Source organism: Eleutherodactylus coqui, chromosome 6 (assembly GCF_035609145.1).
Source record: "Eleutherodactylus coqui strain aEleCoq1 chromosome 6, aEleCoq1.hap1, whole genome shotgun sequence".
Taxonomy (NCBI): Eukaryota; Metazoa; Chordata; class Amphibia; order Anura; family Eleutherodactylidae; genus Eleutherodactylus; species Eleutherodactylus coqui.
This window is the reverse complement of record NC_089842.1, coordinates 3,673,818-3,694,111: the sequence shown is the minus strand read 5'-3', so window position 1 is coordinate 3,694,111 and position 20,294 is coordinate 3,673,818. Positions and strand designations below refer to the sequence as shown.

Here is a 20,294-nt window from a genome sequence, read left to right as displayed (position 1 = left end):
TCGTGTAATGTCCCGGCCGGCACCACACTAAGAGCAGTCGGCCTCTCACCTCGTGTAATGTCCCGGCCCGCGCCACGCTAAGAGCAGTCGGCCTCTCGCCCCGTGTAATGTCGCAGTCGGCGCCGCGCTGCTCTCCTCATTGTAATTTGTAATGAAGTGAAGTTGGTGAAGTTGGAGATGTAACTTGCTGGTGCGTGTAATCGCTCGTTAACCATGATGGATGTATCCTTGCAGGATGCTGAGAGTAATCCACTGTGCCGACGGCTGCAGCTGAAGGACATTATTCCAACCGAGATGCAGAGGTTGACCAAATATCCTCTTCTCCTGGACAACATCGCCAAGTACTCAGGTGGGCAGCGTGGCGCGACGTGCTGTTGGGGGGGCTCTGCAGCGGTCGCAGTCGCTCCTCGTTCTTCTTTCCCTTCTGTCTTGAGCTGCATGATGTTGAATATCACAAGAACAGAATTGTTCCAGTTCATCTTTAATGCAAACAGGACGCACTGCGCCAAAGCTGAACCGCGACGCCGACCTGTCCGGCGGGACAAGAGGCGGCTCGAGCGGTACAGGCCAGGGATCTTGTCTTAGCCAAACTAGTCTTACTGGCGCTCAAACATCTGATCACTTCAACTGCTACAAACATCCAATGACTAATGGGATAGAAGTCACATGATGCATACATAAATAAACAGGGCTTCCACGTGCAAAATGATTGAAGGAAGGGCTGGCATATGCCCCAGTAGGCGGGTTACAGTGCGTGAATATGTTGTGTATTCACAGACCGAAACCCGTTGGCTCTAAGACTACAGTTTGTATACACAGTGATACGCAGAAGCTGCGGTTTGTATATACAGTGATAATCAGAAGCTGCAGTTTGTATATACAGTGATATGCAGAAGCTGCGGTTTTTATATAAAGTGATACGCAGAAGCTGCGGTTTGTATATACAGTGATACGCAGAAGCTGCAGTTTGTATATACAGTGATACGCAGAAGCTGCAGTTTGTATATACAGGGATACGCAGAAGCTGCGGTTTTTATATACAGTGATACACAGAAGCTGCGGTTTGTATATACAGTGATACGCAGAAGCTGCGGTTTGTATATACAGTGATACGCAGAAGCTGCGGTTTGTATATACAGTGATACGCAGAAGCTGCGGTTTGTATATACAGTGATACGCAGAAGCTGCGGTTTGTATATACAGTGATACGCAGAAGCTGCAGTTTGTATATACAGGGATACGCAGAAGCTGCAGTTTGTATATACAGTGATAGGCAGAAGCTGCAGTTTGTATATACAGGGATACGCAGAAGCTGCAGTTTGTATATACAGTGATACGCAGAAGCTTCAATTTGTATATACAGTGATACGCAGAAGCTGCAGTTTGTATATACAGTGATACGCAGAAGCTGCAGTTTGTATATACAGTGATACGTAGAAGCTGCAGTTTGTATATACAGTGATACGCAGAAGCTGCAGTTTGTATATACAGTGATACGCAGAAGCTTCAATTTGTATATACAGGGATACGCAGAAGCTGCAGTTTGTATATACAGTGATAATCAGAAGCTGCAGTTTGTATATGCAGTGATACGCAGAAGCTGCAGTTTGTATATACAGTGATACGCAGAAGCTTCAATTTGTATATACAGTGATACGCAGAAGCTGCAGTTTGTATATGAAGTGATACGCAGAAGCTGCAGTTTGTATATGCAGTGATAATCAGAAGCTGCAGTTTGTATATGCAGTGATACGCAGAAGCTGCAGTTTGTATATACAGTGATACGCAGAAGCTGCAGTTTGTATATGCAGTGATACGCAGAAGCTGCAGTTTGTATATGCAGTGATACGCAGAAGCTGCAGTTTGTATATACAGTGATACGCAGAAGCTGCAGTTTGTATATGCAGTGATAATCAGAAGCTGCAGTTTGTATATACAGTGATACGTAGAAGCTGCAGTTTGTATATACAGTGATAAGCAGAAGCTGCAGTTTGTATATACAGTGATACGCAGAAGCTGCAGTTTGTATATACAGTGATACGTAGAAGCTGCAGTTTGTATATACAGTGATACGCAGAAGCTGCAGTTTGTATATACAGTGATACGTAGAAGCTGCAGTTTGTATATACAGTGATACGCAGAAGCTGCAGTTTGTATATACAGTGATACGTAGAAGCTGCAGTTTGTATATACAGTGATACGCAGAAGCTGCAGTTTGTATATACAGTGATACGTAGAAGCTGCAGTTTGTATATACAGTGATACGCAGAAGCTGCAGTTTGTATATACAGTGATACGCAGAAGCTGCAGTTTGTATATGCAGTGATACGCAGAAGCTGCAGTTTGTATATGCAGTGATACGCAGAAGCTGCAGTTTGTATATGCAGTGATACGCAGAAGCTGCAGTTTGTATATGCAGTGATACGCAGAAGCTGCAGTTTGTATATGCAGTGATACGCAGAAGCTGCAGTTTGTATATGCAGTGATATGCAGAAGCTGCAGATGACAAATTCTGTAACTTTTTTATTCAAACCCTATTAGGAAAACGATTGCCAGCCCAGAATACATGCAGTATAGGCTTCCGGCGCTCTTCCCACCCGGGAGGCAAGAGCGCCACAGACAGCACAGGCATCATATATATATGCCATAACTCGTCTGTGATACAGACCGGAGTAGTGTGCATGTCCTCCTGAGGCTGTACACGATCTCGGACACCCCGAAGGGTATACGTAGCTGTCACTATTTAGAATGCCAGAAGCCGCCGGTGGCGAAATCCTGCAACACCTCAGGCTGCGTTCACACGGGGCGGAATGAGGATTATCGCACGGAAATTCTGCCAGCAATCTTAAACCTGAGACTAAACAGCAAAGGGGGCCAGGTTTGCAAAAATCCCATCAACACGCTGCGGAGAAGCCATTGCGGCCAACCCGCACTGAGACTGACATGCTGCGCGGAATTCAAAGCCACGGCGTGTCAATTTGATCATCGTTTCCGTGGCGGCCTCTCTATGGGCAGAGATGGCCGCAGCGGAATACAGGTGGCAGAGCCACTTCAAATCCCACGCCGGATCGTTCCGGTTTTGAAGCTGCTTTTCTGCCATGGAAATCTGGTGGTATTTCCGCGTGATCCCTCTGTGGTCATTCCGTGGGGTTTACGGCCCGTGTGACCACAGCCGAAGTCCCACAAGGTTCTATCCTCCTCCTAAGAGGGCAGAAGGATGAGTCGGCTGATTGCTACTGATGTAGCAATGGTTAACATGACTAGCGGACCGCGATAAGCCGAGTGATAAGGCGCTAAATGTCAAGTTACCGTTTGCTCCATCAGTTAGAGGCGCTCCGCCCTCCTGGGAGCGTGATAACGCCACGTGGGATCTCGCCGTATGACTGTTAAGCCACGGTTTTCGTTGTATGTTGTCTTTACCTTCGTAGATTTTCCCGTGGTTGGTCATGTGACGCTCCATCTGACGTCCCTTTATTCGCTGGATGTTTGTAGCTTTAAATGTGACCCGATGATTGGGCGCCAGTAAGCCATGACCCAGGACCAATCGCTGACCTGAAGGGCGTGAGAGCGCCGCTCGTCCTGTCGGGAAAGTCGCAGATTCCTCTGATTTGTGGATAATGATGAACAATGTAGCGATGATCGTCTTCAGCTTCATCATTTCCACATCTCAGTCCGATCGCCTTGTTAGACATTTGTAAGTCACAGCATCCATCCAGATGGAAGCATTTTCTCATCTTTTGGCTCATTTCACGTAGCGCCATTGTGTCTTAGAGTAGAGCGAGCGGCTCCGCTTCGCCTGCGCTGTGATGAATCGCCGCTACAGCAGCCGCCTTAACGTTTTTATTCCATTCACTAGACCAACCAGAAGAGAAGATGAAGGTGAAGAACGCTGCGGAGCATTGCCGGCGGATCCTAAATCACGTCAACCAGGCCGTCCGGGAGGCGGAGAACAAGCAGGTGAGCGCCAGTCTTGTGGAAGGCCACCGGCGAACAGGAAAAATGTCACTTTGTTTCCTTTTTGTCACATTACGGTTTAAGGCAAAAGCCCTGCATTGGGATGTTTGCTGGCGGTCGGCAGCGATGGGAGACGCCGGCAGACGCTGCTTGTTTGTAGCAGGGAGGGCTTCTCGCTTGTGCCGCATTATTTAGTCCTGGCGCTTTTCGCAGATCGCAGCGTCCTCGGGGGTTTTTTTTGTGTTTTTCCAGACGCTTCTCTAAACCTAAAAAAAAATGTGAAACAAAAACCGCAGTGAAAAGATTCTGCTAGAAGCCGTCCGGCCGCGTTGGTGTGACCTTTAACCCCTCAGTGGCCGGCCTGCTTACACCTCAGTGGCCTGCCTGCTTACACCTTAATGAGTAGGCACATTTGTTTTGTTTTTACACCGTTGTGTTCCAGGAGTCGTAACATTTTTATGGTTTGCTGATGCAGCCGTATGAGGCCTTGCTTCTTGGATGACAGGAGGAGCTACCTTCCCCGGTCACCTGCTTACAAGCCGTGACTGCTATTGATCATGGCGTGTAAGGGGTTAAACAGTCGGGAATTGTCCACCTCCTTCCTGCATGGCATTCCCGTGCCGGCCTTAGATTACGTTGCCTTAAAAACACGCCGGCCTAACCTGAGCCTGGTTACTAAGGGGTTAAAGTGGCAGATTTGAGTCAGAAGCGGATTTCGCCCAGTGAATGCAGTTTCCATGTCGGGAATTGACATTTAAAATTCCTATTTCTGCCATGCGGGTCTCGGGATCCTCAGCGCCTCAGAAGCTGCCGCAGAGTGCGCCGAAGTAATGGCGTCTTGTGAAGACATCGTAATAGATATGTGTTAGAAGCTGCGAGGCGGGCTAGAATCATCGTGAGACCGCCATGAGGCTTCCTCCAGAGACGTAAGATTCCCATCGGACTCCTCGCTGGTTGCGCCGGCTGGTGACGTCCGCTCAGTGTCTCACATGTAGGGGGTTTCTCCTTCAGCCAGCGGTTTCCATATTGGGTGCTGCACACGGACTAAATCCCGGATCCGCATGGAGATCTGCAGCAGAACTCCGAGGTCTCCTGGGAAGCTGCAGGCGTTGTCCAAGTTATCTATCATCTATCCAATGGTTGGAGTCATCAGAATACCCCTTTAATGGCTGACAGACCCCTCTGCCTTTTAATGGCGTGCATGCGGCCCTCGTTCGCCCACAAAATCTGATCCTGATCTTCTGTCGGGGCCGGGCACCGCTCACCCGAAGACAGCTCTTGTATGAGCTGGATCAGTTTTGCTGGAGCTCTATGTGCCGTTCCTCTGTCGCTCCTCTTAGAAATATGTGAATAAGTTGACAGCTGGCTGTTACTGGTCTGAAACTGTGAGCTCTGCACTCTGATTGGACACTGCAAGGACACCCCCCCGCTGACAGTTTATAAGAAATTCCCAGGAGGAATAACAGAGGAATGGCATAAAGTAGAGTTGCAAGAAGTGATGCTTCATGATTTTTATGTCATGGGGAATACAAGTATTTACTAAAGCAGCCGTGTCCGGAGAGGGAGGGCAGTGGTGGATGATGGCGCCCCCTATCTGTCTGCTATGTCACTACAAGGTGTGTCTATCTTCTTTCAGAGACTGGAAGACTACCAGCGAAGACTTGACCTATCCTACCTGAAACCTGGCGAGTATCCGATGATCGATGAGCTGCGGGTAAGTAGCGCTATTCTCACCCTGTACCTCCTGAACGTCCCGTTACCAAATACGGGGGGGCATTTATAACAGCTTTTGTGTCAATTTCTGCCGCTAATGTCACAAATTTTTGTACAAGCAGATATTTCCTCAAAAAGGTACAACTTTTCCTCACTCTGTGCTGGCTCTGCCACTTTTTTGAAAAGTGGGCGTGGCTTGTCAGGGAGGCGCGGCCGCCCCGGACCGACGGATTTATGTATAATTTACACCAGAAACTTCCATAATTGATGCCAGAAATACACGTCTGGCCGGACCTGGTGTTCGTCTCACTAAAGGCGCACGGAGGTTTCGGGGATGCGCTTACCACGTAAAGGACTGGCTGTTCATGCATCAGGTGACCCAGGGAATTCACTAAGCCTGGCGTTGGCAATGTCCCCCACGATCCACACAACAAGCTTATAAGCTGCCGCACTCGGATGGGGGATCCCAACGCCAGTATAATTAGTACAGCTACCCCGGTCACATGATGCACCTGAAGTGGCGCCGGCCTCTCATGTATAAAGTACAGTCCCGGCAGCTCCAGTTTCTGGCGTAAGTTATACGGAGATCTGCCGGTCTGGGGTTTCCACGCTCGCTCCTGAAAGCACCGCTGACATTTGGAAATAGTGGCAGGGCCGGCGCAGAAAGAAGAGTTGTACAATGTTTCACAAGTTCCCATCTGTACAAACTTTTTTTAGGCCAGAAACTGGGGTAAAAACTTTTGTAAGTGTGCCCCATGGTGTATATGGCGTTGGTTGCGGTGCTGCTCGGCCTCCGCTGTTCTCACGGTGCCCGCTGTCACTAAGGGGCTAAGATCGCAGGGAATGCCCAAGACTAATTGGATGGTTGCTGGGCACGAGCCGAAGTCCGTAGGAGCATCTGGCATGGGCTGTAAGGGTTAACTAGTCTTCACAAACCACAAATAAGCTCATTTATCAGCGCTGTTGACCGTAGCAACCAATCACCGGGCAGCTGTCATTGTCTCACAGCAGCTTGTCTTACACCGAGAGCTGTGCTGTGATTGGCTGCTGTGGGCGACAAGGACGTCTCGTTAGAGCGCTGATGAGTGAGGCCGAGTTCTTCTCCTCTCTCTGAGCGTTCAGTGATAATCGGATGCGATTCCTTAATGAGTGCCGAGAACTTCCACGCAGCGTCGCCGCGGATCCTGGAGGTAATATGGACCGCTATAAACCAGGTATCAGTAGGGCCGTAATTACACGGCGAGCGCGATGTCGGCCCGAGAAACTAAGACCAGAATCGTGCCGGCGGGAAAAACATATCGCGATACAGGCGGCTGAAAATCACGTTGTGGCAATGAAATCAAATCACTCTAGCATGAAAATTGTGTTTGCGTGTCGGTGCGATGCGTCGTTCTGGTCTCAGAAAATAATGGGCGATGTCGCCCCAAAAATAAGAGCCGCTGTGATTCTTCTGTCTCTCAGCATCGCCTACAGCGTAAGTGGCGCACTGATGGCGCGGCCCGTCTGCTCATGACAGGGTATACGGCCGCGGATTACAGAAGCCATTCGCAGGTTCAAGTCGCCTCGTGGCCAGAAAATGCCTTATGAGTCCGAAAAGACTGAAGGTTCTCCGCTGACAATGTAACAAAGGATATTTCCCATCCTCGGCCGCAGTTCTACCGGTCCCTATTGACCGCAAAGGTCAGGTGACCACTGTGTGCCAATCAGAGGCTGCACGTCCCAGCGCTCAGGACTCCTGGCATCATGGCGCCCAGGATGTGTGTTGATGCCAGCAGCACAGGTGATGACACAGTGGCATCAGGTTGGCAGGCAGTGGTCACCTGACCCCCCCCCCCCCCCCCACCACCACCACCGTCCCCCCACCGCTCCTGTCTGGCCGGCTCCTGCCCCCACCGCTCCTGTCTGGCCGGCGACCCCCCCCCCCCCCCACCCACCGCTCCTGTACCGCCGGCGCCCTGCCCCCCCACCGCTCCTGTCTGGCCGGCGCCCGGCCCCCCCACCACTCCTGTACCGCAGTAGCAGACAATGATGGTGGGCGGTGTACCCGGCACTGGCAGAACAGGAGCATTGGGGGAGGCGGGCTCGTTGTATAGCGCTCTGTCCCGCTTCTCTGAATCAACCCTTTAATCAGATGTGGAGAGACACAACTGCTCTCTGGGCAGTACAGTTCTCGGGTTGTACGGACCAGTTAGAATCGGTGCACTAGATTGGGTGGGGGGGTCTTCCCACCTTTATGTGGTGGACCTACTGACCAGCAGGGGGCGCCATAACAAGTATGTCACTGGAATAGCTACACACAGGGGTACAGATGTGTGCAGGAGGCTCAGAAGCAGAGTCGCTCCATACAGGGCGGGTGTTGACTGAATGATGGCTGACACCCACAACAACTGCTATCAGGGATGGCCCCCATCGTGGCGGTTACCCATTTAAATGCCGCACTCCGTTCTGACCGCAGCATTTATATGTCCTGATTGTGATTGGATCGTCTCGGATCGTGCGCCGCTCCAGTTTATCGTGGTCTAACACAAGTGGGATATTTAATTGTTGTCCGTCCCCCGTCCGTGCCTGATGGGGTGCGGCGGTCGGCGCGGGGTGTGGAGGCGCTCGGCTCCAGCCTGCAGATCTCCACATGCGCTCCTGCATTCATGTGCAAATGAGGGTGACCGATTATGCTAAGAAAGCATTTGAGATGTTAAGAGGAAAAGATGAGACTTAACCCCGGCGGTGTGATCCGTACGTCCCCGGTACCGCGGGGAAGTGATTGGGCATGTAATATGCTAATTAACCCCTGTCCTGGATTATTCCTACTTGCAGAAATGAAGCAATGCCGAGAAGATTAATTGCATTTTCGAACACAAGTGCACCGCCATCTGCTTCAGCGGTTTAGGCCTCTTAATATTCACCGCAGGCAGCCATATTTAAGGTTGTTTTTGGACCTTTTGGATGAGATTTATGACGCCGCGCAGTTCGGTATCTGGGGGGATTTGTGCCAGGAATGGAATGAGCTGGGGTCTCATTTGGGGTGACATTCACTCTGCAGTCTGGGCAGAGGCTGCCTGCGGCCGCCGTGACTGATCCAGCGCTCTAGATAGCAACCAAAATAGTTGCCAATATGATGTAGATTTTGCAAATGGCAACAAGATTCTCAATCCGCTGTAAGAAGAGAACGGATTCTGAATCCAGCATAGCCACGCCCCCTAATACACATGCTGCCGGACAGGAGCTGGAGCACAGCGGCGCCCGCCGATAGCAGCGCCTGCGCCTAGAGGACAGCGGGCAACGGATGGCTGCGGGGGGGATCGCAAGGGCGGCTCTATGATAGATTGCTGAGCATGTAGTCCCTGTGATTACTGATAGAGGGTGGAGATTGGTGCTCCTGGATTGACTACTGATGGCTATGCTGGGGATGGGCTTCGGTGATCAGTTATGGGGGCGGCGCAGCTTCTGCTGACTGATTACAGGAAGTTAGAACGGCGTTCAGTTATCGATAAACCATAAGCTTGATTTACACACCTGCGCTAATTAGCTCCCCACTTATTAATACACAGTGCGACGCCTAGAAGCATGCCCTGCTGCAGAGGACGGCTGGGACACAGCCGGTGGCCCAGCGGGTCACATGATGCCGTCTTCTAGGCATTGCTGTATCGTGCGCTGTGCCATGCCATGCTCAAGGACTCTGTTTTCACGTAGAGATGATTAATTGTATTTTCATAGACCAATCTGCAAACATCTGCGTCATTAATGTTCGTTAGCGATCTTAATATTCGCTGTGGGGAGCGCATTGATAACGCTATGCGTGTAATGGTCCCGTGGTGGATTCTGCCTACGCTGGATGAAAGCCTACATTGGTGCTCGCCGTCTCCTGCCGAGCAGAAGCTTCACAAAGGCAGAATTTCCAGGAGGGATGTCTGTAGCCGGTGACTCCTCGCAGACGGGCGCCGGCGCAGTAACACCGGCGCTGCGCCCGCACAACCAGATGCTAATGAGTTATACCAGCATGTAAATTAGGAAATGACACATGAAAGTGGTGTTTAATGTCCAGAAAAATGATCCTTGATGCGTCAGACGGGCAGAGAACGGTCTTAAGCTCCATGGGATGGGACGAGTGTGGGGCAAACGATGGCCGCCCCTGGGCCCCGCACATACTGGCTGCGGTGCGGCTGCACGGGAGCTTGTATCGCTGCCTCACAGCGGGCGGCTGCAGGAGATTTCACTCCTCGCTCTCCCGCCCCTCTCCATTCAGTTAACATAGTGGCCGCTCAGTGCTGACCAGCTGCTATCTACACTGCACTGTCATAGTTATCATGCTGCATAAATGATGAGTGATGAGTTTAACTATGACAGTGTGAGCTGCACCATCCTCTGTGCCCGATCCCCACCAGCAGATAGCATATCTCCCCGGGGTGCAGGTCCTCCTCTGTACATACAGGGACAGACAGCAGCAAAGGTCATAGGGTGGGGGGTCAGGTATTACTACACGTGTATGGGGGGATTTAAAATCAGTGTTTAGCATGCCAGCTGCAGCTGTGTGTGTGGTGGTGTTGTATGAGCCATGTGTATTGCATGTAGCAGAGCTGTCAGTGTGTGTGTAGCAGAGCTGTATGAGCCATGTGTATTGCATGTAGCAGAGCAGTCTGTGTTTGTGTAGCAGAGTTGGTGGTGGTGTTGTATGAGCCGTGTGTATTGCATGTAGCAGAGCTGTCAGTGTGTGTGTAGCAGAGCTGTATGAGCCATGTGTATTGCATGTAGCAGAGCAGTCTGTGTTTGTGTAGCAGAGTTGGTGGTGGTGTTGTATGAGCCGTGTGTATTGCACGTAGCAGAGCTGTAGGAGCCATGTGTATTGCCTATAGCAGAGCTGTCAGTGTGTGTAGCAGAGCTGTATGAGCCATGTGTATTGCATGTAGCAGAGCTGTCAGTGTGTGTAGCAGAGCTGTATGAGCCATGAGTATTGCATGTAGCAGAGCTGTCAGTGTGTGTGTATGTAGCAGAGTTGTATAAGCCGTGTGTATTGCATGTGGCACCACGGGGTCTTTGACCCCCAGTCTTGTTCATTGCAGTTGCACATTGACATTTGTACAAAGGGTACATGAGGGTTAAAGCGTCTGCAGCCAGTGAGTGCCTTTTAACACGACCATTCAGCCCATATAGCTGGTCATATAGCACATGTACAGCCCTATATAGCTGGTCATATAGCACATATACAGCCCTATATAGCTGGTCATATAGCACATATACAGCCCTATATAGCTGGTCATATAGCACATATACAGCCCCATATATCTGGTCATATAGCACATATACAGCCCCATATAGCTGGTCATATAGCACATATACAGCCCTATATAGCTGGTCATATAGCACATATACAGCCCCATATAGCTGGTCATATAGCACATATACAGCCCTATATAGCTGGTCATATAGCACATATACAGCCCCATATAGGCGGTCATATAGCACATATACAGCCCCATATAGCTGGTCATATAGCACATATACAGCCCTATATAGCTGGTCATATAGCACATATACAGCCCCATATAGCTGGTCATATAGCACATATACAGCCCCATATAGCTGGTCATATAGCACATGTACAGCCCTATATAGCTGGTCATATAGCACATATACAGCCCCATATAGCTGGTCATATAGCACATGTACAGCCCTATATAGCTGGTCATATAGCACATATACAGCCCCATATAGCTGGTCATATAGCACATCTCCGTGTTTGCCAATCCGCCACAAATGTAACACTTGAATATTCTTGCTGATTTGACCTTGCGCGATCTGTAACGGACCCGCAGCACAGCTGCCATGTTGTAGCGCAGAGCGCCTCCCGCCTGTCGGTGCTGATATTTCACCCTACATGGAGTAGGTTTTCTCCCGGCTACACGTGGATGAGACTTTAAATCTCCATCCTGGTGTGTCGGGCCGTAAAGGAGTCCAATCAGGATCCGCACCGCCCGTACCCAGAACCTCCGCAGCGCCCGCCCACAAAGGGGATTTTGCAAACATGTCGGATTGTACATTTGTGCACATTAGTTAAAAAGAGGCTAAAAAATTACAATAAATAAAAGGAAATTAAAGTTAAAAAATGCCCCTTTTCCCGTAGCTACGCCCCCCCCCCCCCCCCCAAAACGCACTCAGTTTCGCTGCACGTGTAAAAATCAGACCTATCAAAGTAACGCATTATTTACCAACGCCAGAATTACACTTTTTTGGTCACCCCGTCGCCAAGAAAAAGTGGAATCAAAAAGTTGTATGAACTCAAAAATGGTGCCAATAAACTGCAGGACTATTCACAAAAAAGGAGCCGCCGTCCAACCGCGCCGACGGGACAGTAACGTCACGGGCAAAATATATAGAGGTTCGTTTTTTTCAAACATTTTTTTTTCTTTTTTAAAGCTGCAAACCAAGGGCATATCAATGTCATCCATTGGGGTCCCTCGCTCAGGACCCTCCTCAATGATCCAGAACTAAGAGCTACTCAGTGGAAGCGCCTTCAGTTCTAGTGGACCTCCTGCCATCGGGATACTAGAGGACCACCTTTCATGTGACTGTCCCGTAATACGACGCAGTTCCTCCAGACAAATTGTCAGGGTGCCGAGAGCAGAACCTGGGGTCATCAGCTTCTTGGAGGGGTTGCGCACTTTAGGTGTAGGACCTCTTGTATAATTATCCTTGCTCCGCGGTGTTCTTGACCTGATGGTCACATAAGACCAATCTGGTAGAACAGGCGGATCAGTAACGCTTCCTGACAATTGGGAAGGCTTCTTGATGTCGGGATCGTATTTACGCAATTGATATAAAATGTGAATTTGTGTCGTGCAGAATCTGGACCTAACGAAGAGGAAGATGGTTCACGAAGGGCCGTTGGCTTGGAAGGTGAACAGAGACAAGATCATCGGTGAGTTAATGTCCGATCAGAAGGAAGAGCTTGACGTGTTACTGCGCTGTAGGCTTGGGAGTCCAGGAATAGTCTACATGATCCGTTAAAGTGAACCCGTCGACTCCCATCAGCCGTATGGGGAAACGTATGAGGATCTGAAGTGCTGCATCCGGGATGTGCGTCTGATATTTACTTCCCCCGCTGTGTGCTGTCAGAGCAGACGCTGTGTGCTGCTGGTGGACTACACCGGCGCACCGCAGGATGAGCACACTTGTCCGTCCTCACTGTGCGCGAGCATTAAGTAGTCTGCGGGATGCATGCAGTGGCAGCTCTGACAACAGGGAAATACCGAGGGAGGGAAGTATGAGATTCACATCTCCGCTCCCACAAGCCCATAAGTCTCGCTGCGGGGCTTATAGGAGCTAGCAGAGTCTCTTTAAAGGGCCACGCCGGTGAGTTTTGTGTTTGATTCATTCATTATGTAGCTATAGCACCAGCATATATGTCGGCTAGTGTGCTAGCTTGGTTAGTGGTTTCTTTTAGCTGAAGCTCGTGGCCACTTTTTTCCATGGTCATGTGATCTCAATTCTGACTAGCTTAGATCTACTTGGGGTTATGTGTTCAGTTTGTAGTCAGTTTCTCAGCCTGTGTGATGCTGTTACACGGATCCACCACAGAAACTGCCTAGAGAGGACACAGACACTTCTGTCACAGATACTGATGATGATCACACAAGCATAATTGAGGAGTTCACAGCTCATCCTCCTGAGTATATACTTATGGACTCTAACTTATGTAGGTGACTATAGAAGGTAATGAAGCAGAACTGCTACAGCCTCTACTAATGCTGTGCTGATGCATCATGGGATAGATGTGAACCTGAAAGTAAAATTTTCACTCTCCAGATAGTGACTGATGAGCATCAGACAGGGGGCTGCACTGCAGGGAAGTTGCTGCAATACACTAAGGAGACTTCCAGAGTTTGACAGGGAATCAGGTGAGGGGGAGATGGAAAAATGTGTTTTTGCCGGAGTGGCCCTTTAAAGGGGATGTACAAAAATTGACTCTTTTCACCTCTCTACAGGACAGATGAGAAATGTCTGATCAGTGGCAATCCCACTGCTGAGCCCCCCACCAATCCTGATAACGAGGGTCCTGTGTCCCCCTCTCCTCCTCGCTGTGTGATCGCTGCCCCCTACTGAAGTGAGGAGAATATTGCATGGTTCTGCGGTTGCACGTGTGCGGTGCCGCTCCGTTCATTTTCAATGGGACTGCTGGACAAAGCCAGGCCCTTGTATTCGGCTATTTCTGTTCTCAGGACTGGTGGGGGTCTCGGAGGTGAGACCCCCACTGATGAGACTTTTATCACCTATGACCAGATGATCACCCTGTAGTGGTCGGGCCTTGTAGCAGGTCTCCCACCAGTCTGTAGATGTGACTTTAGCTCTGATCTTGTGATTTCCTGGAAGCGGCAGCGTTGTTGTATCCTCTGGTTTCCCGCGTTGCGCTAAAGGTCATCCTGTGGCTCTCCGCTAACATGAAGTGACATCCATCTCATCCGCAGATCTCTACACGCTGCTGTTGGAGGACATTCTGGTGTTGCTTCAGAGACAGGATGACAAATTGATCCTCCGATGCCACAGTAAGATCCTGGCCACCACGTCCGACAGCAAACACATCTTCAGCCCCGTCATCAAGCTGAACACAGTGCTGGTGCGGCAGGTAGCCACAGGTCAGTCGGTGCCCTGCGGTGACTAAGGGCTAAACGCCTTCTAATGGGCTGCACATTTATATTCCTACACTGACGTCCGGCTGAATGTGGAAGAGAAGCTGAGCTGCCATTGGATTAGTAGGCAGCTGGCGGCACTGCGCCCGGAGGGAGCGCTGCAATGCATCTATGCCGGCTGCAGGGGGGCAGCTGGGAATTTGGGTTCAGCTCTTAGCAAGAGAGAGATCGTCTCATGGAAGAATAGTGAGCAATCGTTCCTAATGAACCATCTAGTGGTGCCTAATTATATATGACATAAATCCATATCGGACTCCCTTAAAGGGGTATTCCCACTGAGCATGTGCCATGTGGGTCCCAGAACTGGGGGTCTCCGGACCCCCTCCCCTCCACTGCATCCGGGCACTGATTGCATACAGTCTGTGGGGTTATACTCAGCTGTTTCCATAACTCTAATATCAGAAAGTCCTCACACCCTCGCTCCGTCTTACATCTTATGTTGTGTCCCCCTCATTCTGCACTCAGGACCCCATAATGACAAAATAACAACAGAACGGGAGAAATCTTTGTACATTTTTTTTTTAAATGTAACACCCCCCCCCCCACCACCACCATTCCTCAGTGACATCAGTATTCACACTTTGTACTCAGTAATAGTCAGAGCCCCTCTGGCAGTTCTTCTTGGGGATGATGCCACAAGGTTTTCCCCTGGATTTGGAGGTTTTTTGCCCTCTGTCAGGTTGGAAGGGGGCCGTCTGCAGACAGCCATTGTCAGGTCTCTCCAGAGATGTCCCATTAGGTTCAGGGCTCTGGCCGGCCCCTCAAGGACATTCACAGAGTTGTCTCCCCTCCTGGGTGGTCTTGGCTGGGGTCTTAGGGTCATTGTCTTGTTGGAAGGTGACCCCTCTGTCCGGTCTGAGGTTCCTTGTACTCTGGATCAGGTGGTCATTATCTCTGTACTTTGCTCCATTCAGCTTTCTATTCCCCCCTGACTGCTCTCCCCTCCCCCACATGATGCTCCACCACCAGGCTTCACTGTAGCGATGGTATTGGGCAGGTGATGAGCGGCGCCTGGTTTCCATCCACCCTGACCGGTGTCCCCTCCCCCAGCATGATGCTTCACCACCAGGCTTCACTGTAGCGATGGTACTGGGATGGTGATGAGCGGCGCCTGGTTTCCTCCAGACAGAAGGCTCAGAGGCCTGAAAGTTCCATCTTGGTGCCATCAGAGCAGAGAATCTTGTTTCTCGCAGTCTGAGGGTCCTTTAGGCTCTTTTTGGTAACTCCAGGTGGGCTTCATGTGTCTTACTGAGGAGGCTTCTTTCTGGTCGCTCTGCCATAAAGCCCAGATTGGTGGAGACTGCAGTGATGGTTGACCTTCTGGTAGTTTCTTCCATGTAAGTATTATGGGGCCGCTGGGCTCTTGGTCACGTCTCTTACAAGACCTTTCTCCCCCTTAGTTTGGTGGGTCGGGGGCTCTAGGAAGAGTCCTGGTTCTTCTCCCATGTTAGTATTATGGGGGCCGCTGGGCTCTTGGGAACTTTCAGGACAGCAGTAATGTTTTTGTAGCTTCTCCAGATCTGCGCCTCCACACAATCCTGTATCTGAGCTCTGCAGGCAGTTCTGTCCTCCTCATGGACTGGTTTTGGCTCTGATATGCATTGTGAGCGATGAGGCCTTATATAGACGGGGGTCTTTATGTTTAATCAGCTGGATTTCCCACAGGTGACTCTAATCAAGGTGTAGAGACATCTCAGAGAATCCAGAGAATTGGGAGCCCCAGAGCAACAAGTGCCACCAAAGGGTGTGAATACTTCTGTCACTGCTAAATGGGAGTTTTTTATTGTACATAGATTTCTCCTGCTCTGTTGCCACTTTGTCATTATGGGGTCCTGAGTGCAGAACGATGGAGGCGCAAGGACAGTGCATAATAACATGGAAAGCATTGAGGGGGTGTGAAGACTTTCCAATGCTTTGTAGATGTGAATGCACATTCATAGTCACCCCTTCATTCACTCTCCGCCTGAATGGCTTGGCTGGCAGGGATTTAGTCTTTTATCGTTCTTCTTGCTTTTGATGAGATGAGCCTATCGGAGGGGTCTTCCCATCTGCGGAGGAGCCTTCTGCTTAGTTCTTGCACAGGCTCGCTACAATGTTGCAAAGACTCTGTTCACTTTGTTTCCTCAACTGGAAAGTGTCCCAGAAATCTCTGAAGAGGCAGCAGTGATGATGAGGCGCCCCTACACCTCCAAAGAGGGTCAGCTAGCAGCTGCTTCCCCGGCCCCCCGTACACATGAACATTCAGCGTATCCGAGTGTTTAGGGATGGAAGCTGCAGGCAGACCGCTCTCCGCTGAGACCCCGCCATAAACAATAATGGGGGGAAAGTCTTTAATATTGTAGGGCACAACTACGAGGAGCAAGTGGGCTTTGTGGTGTGGGGGTGACAACAAGTCACACTGCCCTGGCAGGGGTATGTAGATACAGGGATGGGGCAGGAAACCGAACTATTGCCCCAAGTAAGTCCGGCTCTGGGAAACCCCTCTGGGAAGGTTCACACTGCAGGTTTTTGCCTCAGAATTTGATGTGGAATCTGCAGCAACTCGGCACTCCTTCCCTTTCGGTGGGATCCGCCGTCTGCAGAGGTTGGATTTTTTTCGGTAAATGAATGTGAAATCTGCCTTCAGACAGTTGTGACTTCTGGCCACCGATTAGTCCATTGAACAGCGCTACATCCGCCGGATCCACGGACAGATATTCGCATCGCCGCGGCTGAAGTCCAGAGCTCCGCCGCAGAGGTAGAATCCACATGGAAACCTCTGCGGCGGCTTCTGCCATCTCAACCTGCCCCCTGGTTCATGCTGCCAGGATAGTCATGTGCGGCGCCCCACGTGGGTCTTGTCTAGGTAAAATGCAGTTTGACTTTGAATGGCGTCCGAATCAGCGGGTCAGGCTAGATGGCGCGGTCCTGGAGAGGACTGCTGGCAAGGAGAGGTCGGAGCCTCTGTGGCGCAGTGCGGCGTTCCCAAGTCTAACTTCACAGCAGGTTTATTCTGTAACACCGCAGCTTTTTGGGAAAAAACCTACCTGGGGCGACCGGCATCCCTGTCCCGTTACAACGGGGAGTTGTGTCTCCTACTCTGGGGGGGCGCACTGTTCCAGCGCTGTGTCCCTGTGAAGTTGTCGCACCCTGCCTGGAAAGTCACTCTGGATGTGCCAACCTCACAGCGACACGTCGCTGGACGTGGCACCCAGTGAGTCTCAGACCCCACCCGCCCGTCCATCACCTTTAACCCTTATAACATAGCTTATAGGTCTTAAAGGTGATGAGAGGTTCCCTTTAAGTGCAGACGACTGCCTTCAGTATGTAATGATATTTGTGTCCATCTCTTGTTCTCTCTTCTTCCTCCGCAGACAACAAGGCCCTCTTCGTCATATCCATGTCAGACAATGGAGCGCAAATCTACGAGCTGATCGCCAACAGCGTGTCCGAGAAGAACGTGTAGGTGTCACCGCCAGCGAGCCGCTGACTCTGTGTTGTGCCGTTGACTTGCTACAGATATGTGGTGGATCCGTAGGACGCAGGGGAAGATTAGGGAAATGCATTATTTCCGATGGGGACCCCGGCGCCAGCCGGACCCGTCTCTTGTCCGGTAGAGATGGCAAACCGCCCGCCCCCTGCTCAGAGAGGCTCAGCGGTCATCAGATCTCAGCCGCAGAGTAGCGGAGGGACAGACGCACTGACCCCTCTGACATGAGGCTCTGATTACTCCCAGCGCTTTGGTTGCTGTTCAGCCACTGCAGAAAGTTGTCATTTTGCTTCTTTTTTCACTTTTTTTTCCAATATGCAGTTTTCCTCCCCTTCCGCGTTGATGCCAGTGCAGCGGGTATCCCAGCTCCTCATAAGCAATCGGACATTTTTGGCTCCCGCACAAAAAAATGTCCAATTCTTTATGCAGATTGAAACTCTGAGCTGCGATGTTGTAAACACAGAAGTTTGCTTTAACCCCTTCACGACCAAGGACGTACCGGTACGTCCTGTGGCCGCGGGGTATGTATGAAAAGAGGTTGCGATGCAACCTCTCTTTATACAGTGCGGGCGTGAGCTATTAACCATTTAAATGCCGCTGTCAATTCTGACAGCGGCATTTAAATTCCCGAACGATGTTCGGGGGTCCCGCACGGCCCACCCCCGCGGTGAGATCGGGGGAGCTGTACAGGTGTCATGGCAGCCGGGGGGCCTAATGAAAGTCCCCAGGGCTGCCTTAACAGACTGCCTATCAAGCCATCCACACAGGGTGGCTTAACAGACTGCCTGACAAAAAGCAGTATAACGTAATGCTATAGCATTACGTCATACTGCAGGAGCGATCAAAGCATCGCATGTTAAAGTCCCCCAGGGGGACTTCAAAGTAATGTAAAAAAAAAATTAATAAAGTTTTTTTTAATTGAAAAAAAAAGTTGTAAAATTTTAAATCACCCCCCCTTTTGCCATATCTATTATTAAAAAATCTAAATCATAAAATAAAAATATGTATTTGGTATCGCCGCGTCCGTAAAAGTCCGAACTATCAAAGTAGCGCATTATTTTTCCCGCACGGTGAACGTCGTCCGAAAAAAAAAATAAAGAACGCCAGAAATGCACTTTTTTAGTTACCCTGTACCCAGAAAAAACGCAATAAAAAGCGATCAAAAATTTGTATGTATTCCAAATTGGTACTATCAGAAACTACAGGACATCCCGCAAAAAATGAGGCCTTGCTGACCTACGTCGACGGAAAAATAAAAAAGTTATTGCGCGCACAAAATGACCGCAGAAAATAATAGAAAGAAATTTAATGTCTTTGAAAAAAAAAGAGTAGTATAGTAAAGAAAAAACTATCCAAGTTTGGTGTCGTAGTAATCGTACCGACCCCTAGAATAAAGTTATCATGTCATTTTTGCTGCCGTTTGTGCGCCGTAGAAGCAAGACGCACTAAAAGATGGCAAAATGTCGTGTTTTTTTTTTCATTTTACTGCACTTTTTAAAAAAGTTTTTCAGTACATTGTATGGTACTTTAAATAGCACCTTTGAAAAATACAACTCGTCCCACAAAAAACAACAAGCCCTCATACAGCGACGTCGATGGATAAATAAAGGAGTTACGATTTTTTTAAAGGGGGGAGGAAAAAACGAAAATGGAAAAAGAAAAATGGCCGCGTCATTAAGGGGTTAAAGGATTGTCTTACTGAACAACTTACCCCTCTTCCGCCACCATTGGGATCCAGCGCTGCAGCCCCACTGCGGTCCTGGTGATTACTGTGACAGATGATGTCTGGTGACCACTGCAGCCAATCAGAGGTTGCAGCCTCACCTTCCTGAACTTTCATACATAGTAACTGAGGATTAGTGGCTCCTGGGTGCAAAGGAAACGCTGAGGCTGCGTTCCAAATGGGTTGGGCTGTGATGTAAGAGCGCTCTGAAGCGCGGTCGGATCTAGGAGGACTCGCATGAGTCCTGTGAGCCGGCGCCGTGCTGCAACTTTATCCCAGGAGGGTGATTGCCAGAAGGGGCGACAGTTAGTAGTAATGTGGGGGTATAAAACAGAAGAATCATAGAATATAGAGAAAGGAGCAGAACGAAGACGGTCTGCGAGCGCCGCGACCAGCGAAGACCCCGGAGCGCTGATGGAATCTCAGGGCACTAGAAGAGAATGTGATGTGTCTGCAAAGCTATAAAGGTGGGAAAATACCTATCTCTAAAACCTCGTTAAGACCATCCGGCGACACATCCCACTCGTCTCCGCAGCCGTTAACCGCAAAGATGTCATCTGGAAGCGTCCTTGTGCTTGGAGTGGCTCTTATGTGTGTTTGTTCGCTCTCGGCGCTCCTGAAGCCGCACAGACATTAAGTGGACTTAGTTTTACTTCTGTGTTGTTAGACTTGAACTTGCAGTTCTTCATTTCTTGTTCCTCACTTCACTGATACCCGGCAGCGATCCAGTGGTGGCGCCCCCTCCTCCAGCTGG

General features: G+C 50.0%; 1 protein-coding gene across 2 annotated transcripts in view; it reads left to right on the top strand.

Annotated features, from left to right (window-relative positions):
- Positions 1–20,294, top strand: part of ARHGEF12 (Rho guanine nucleotide exchange factor 12) — a 173,335-nt gene that overhangs the window by 120,683 nt on the left and 32,358 nt on the right. For both annotated transcript variants that reach the window (XM_066606082.1, XM_066606080.1), the window contains 6 exons: positions 235–349; positions 3,857–3,957; positions 5,591–5,668; positions 12,505–12,580; positions 14,127–14,294; positions 17,702–17,789. In XM_066606082.1, the coding sequence (XP_066462179.1) occupies positions 235–349; positions 3,857–3,957; positions 5,591–5,668; positions 12,505–12,580; positions 14,127–14,294; positions 17,702–17,789 (626 nt within the window). The remainder of the gene's footprint in view (positions 1–234; positions 350–3,856; positions 3,958–5,590; positions 5,669–12,504; positions 12,581–14,126; positions 14,295–17,701; positions 17,790–20,294) is intronic.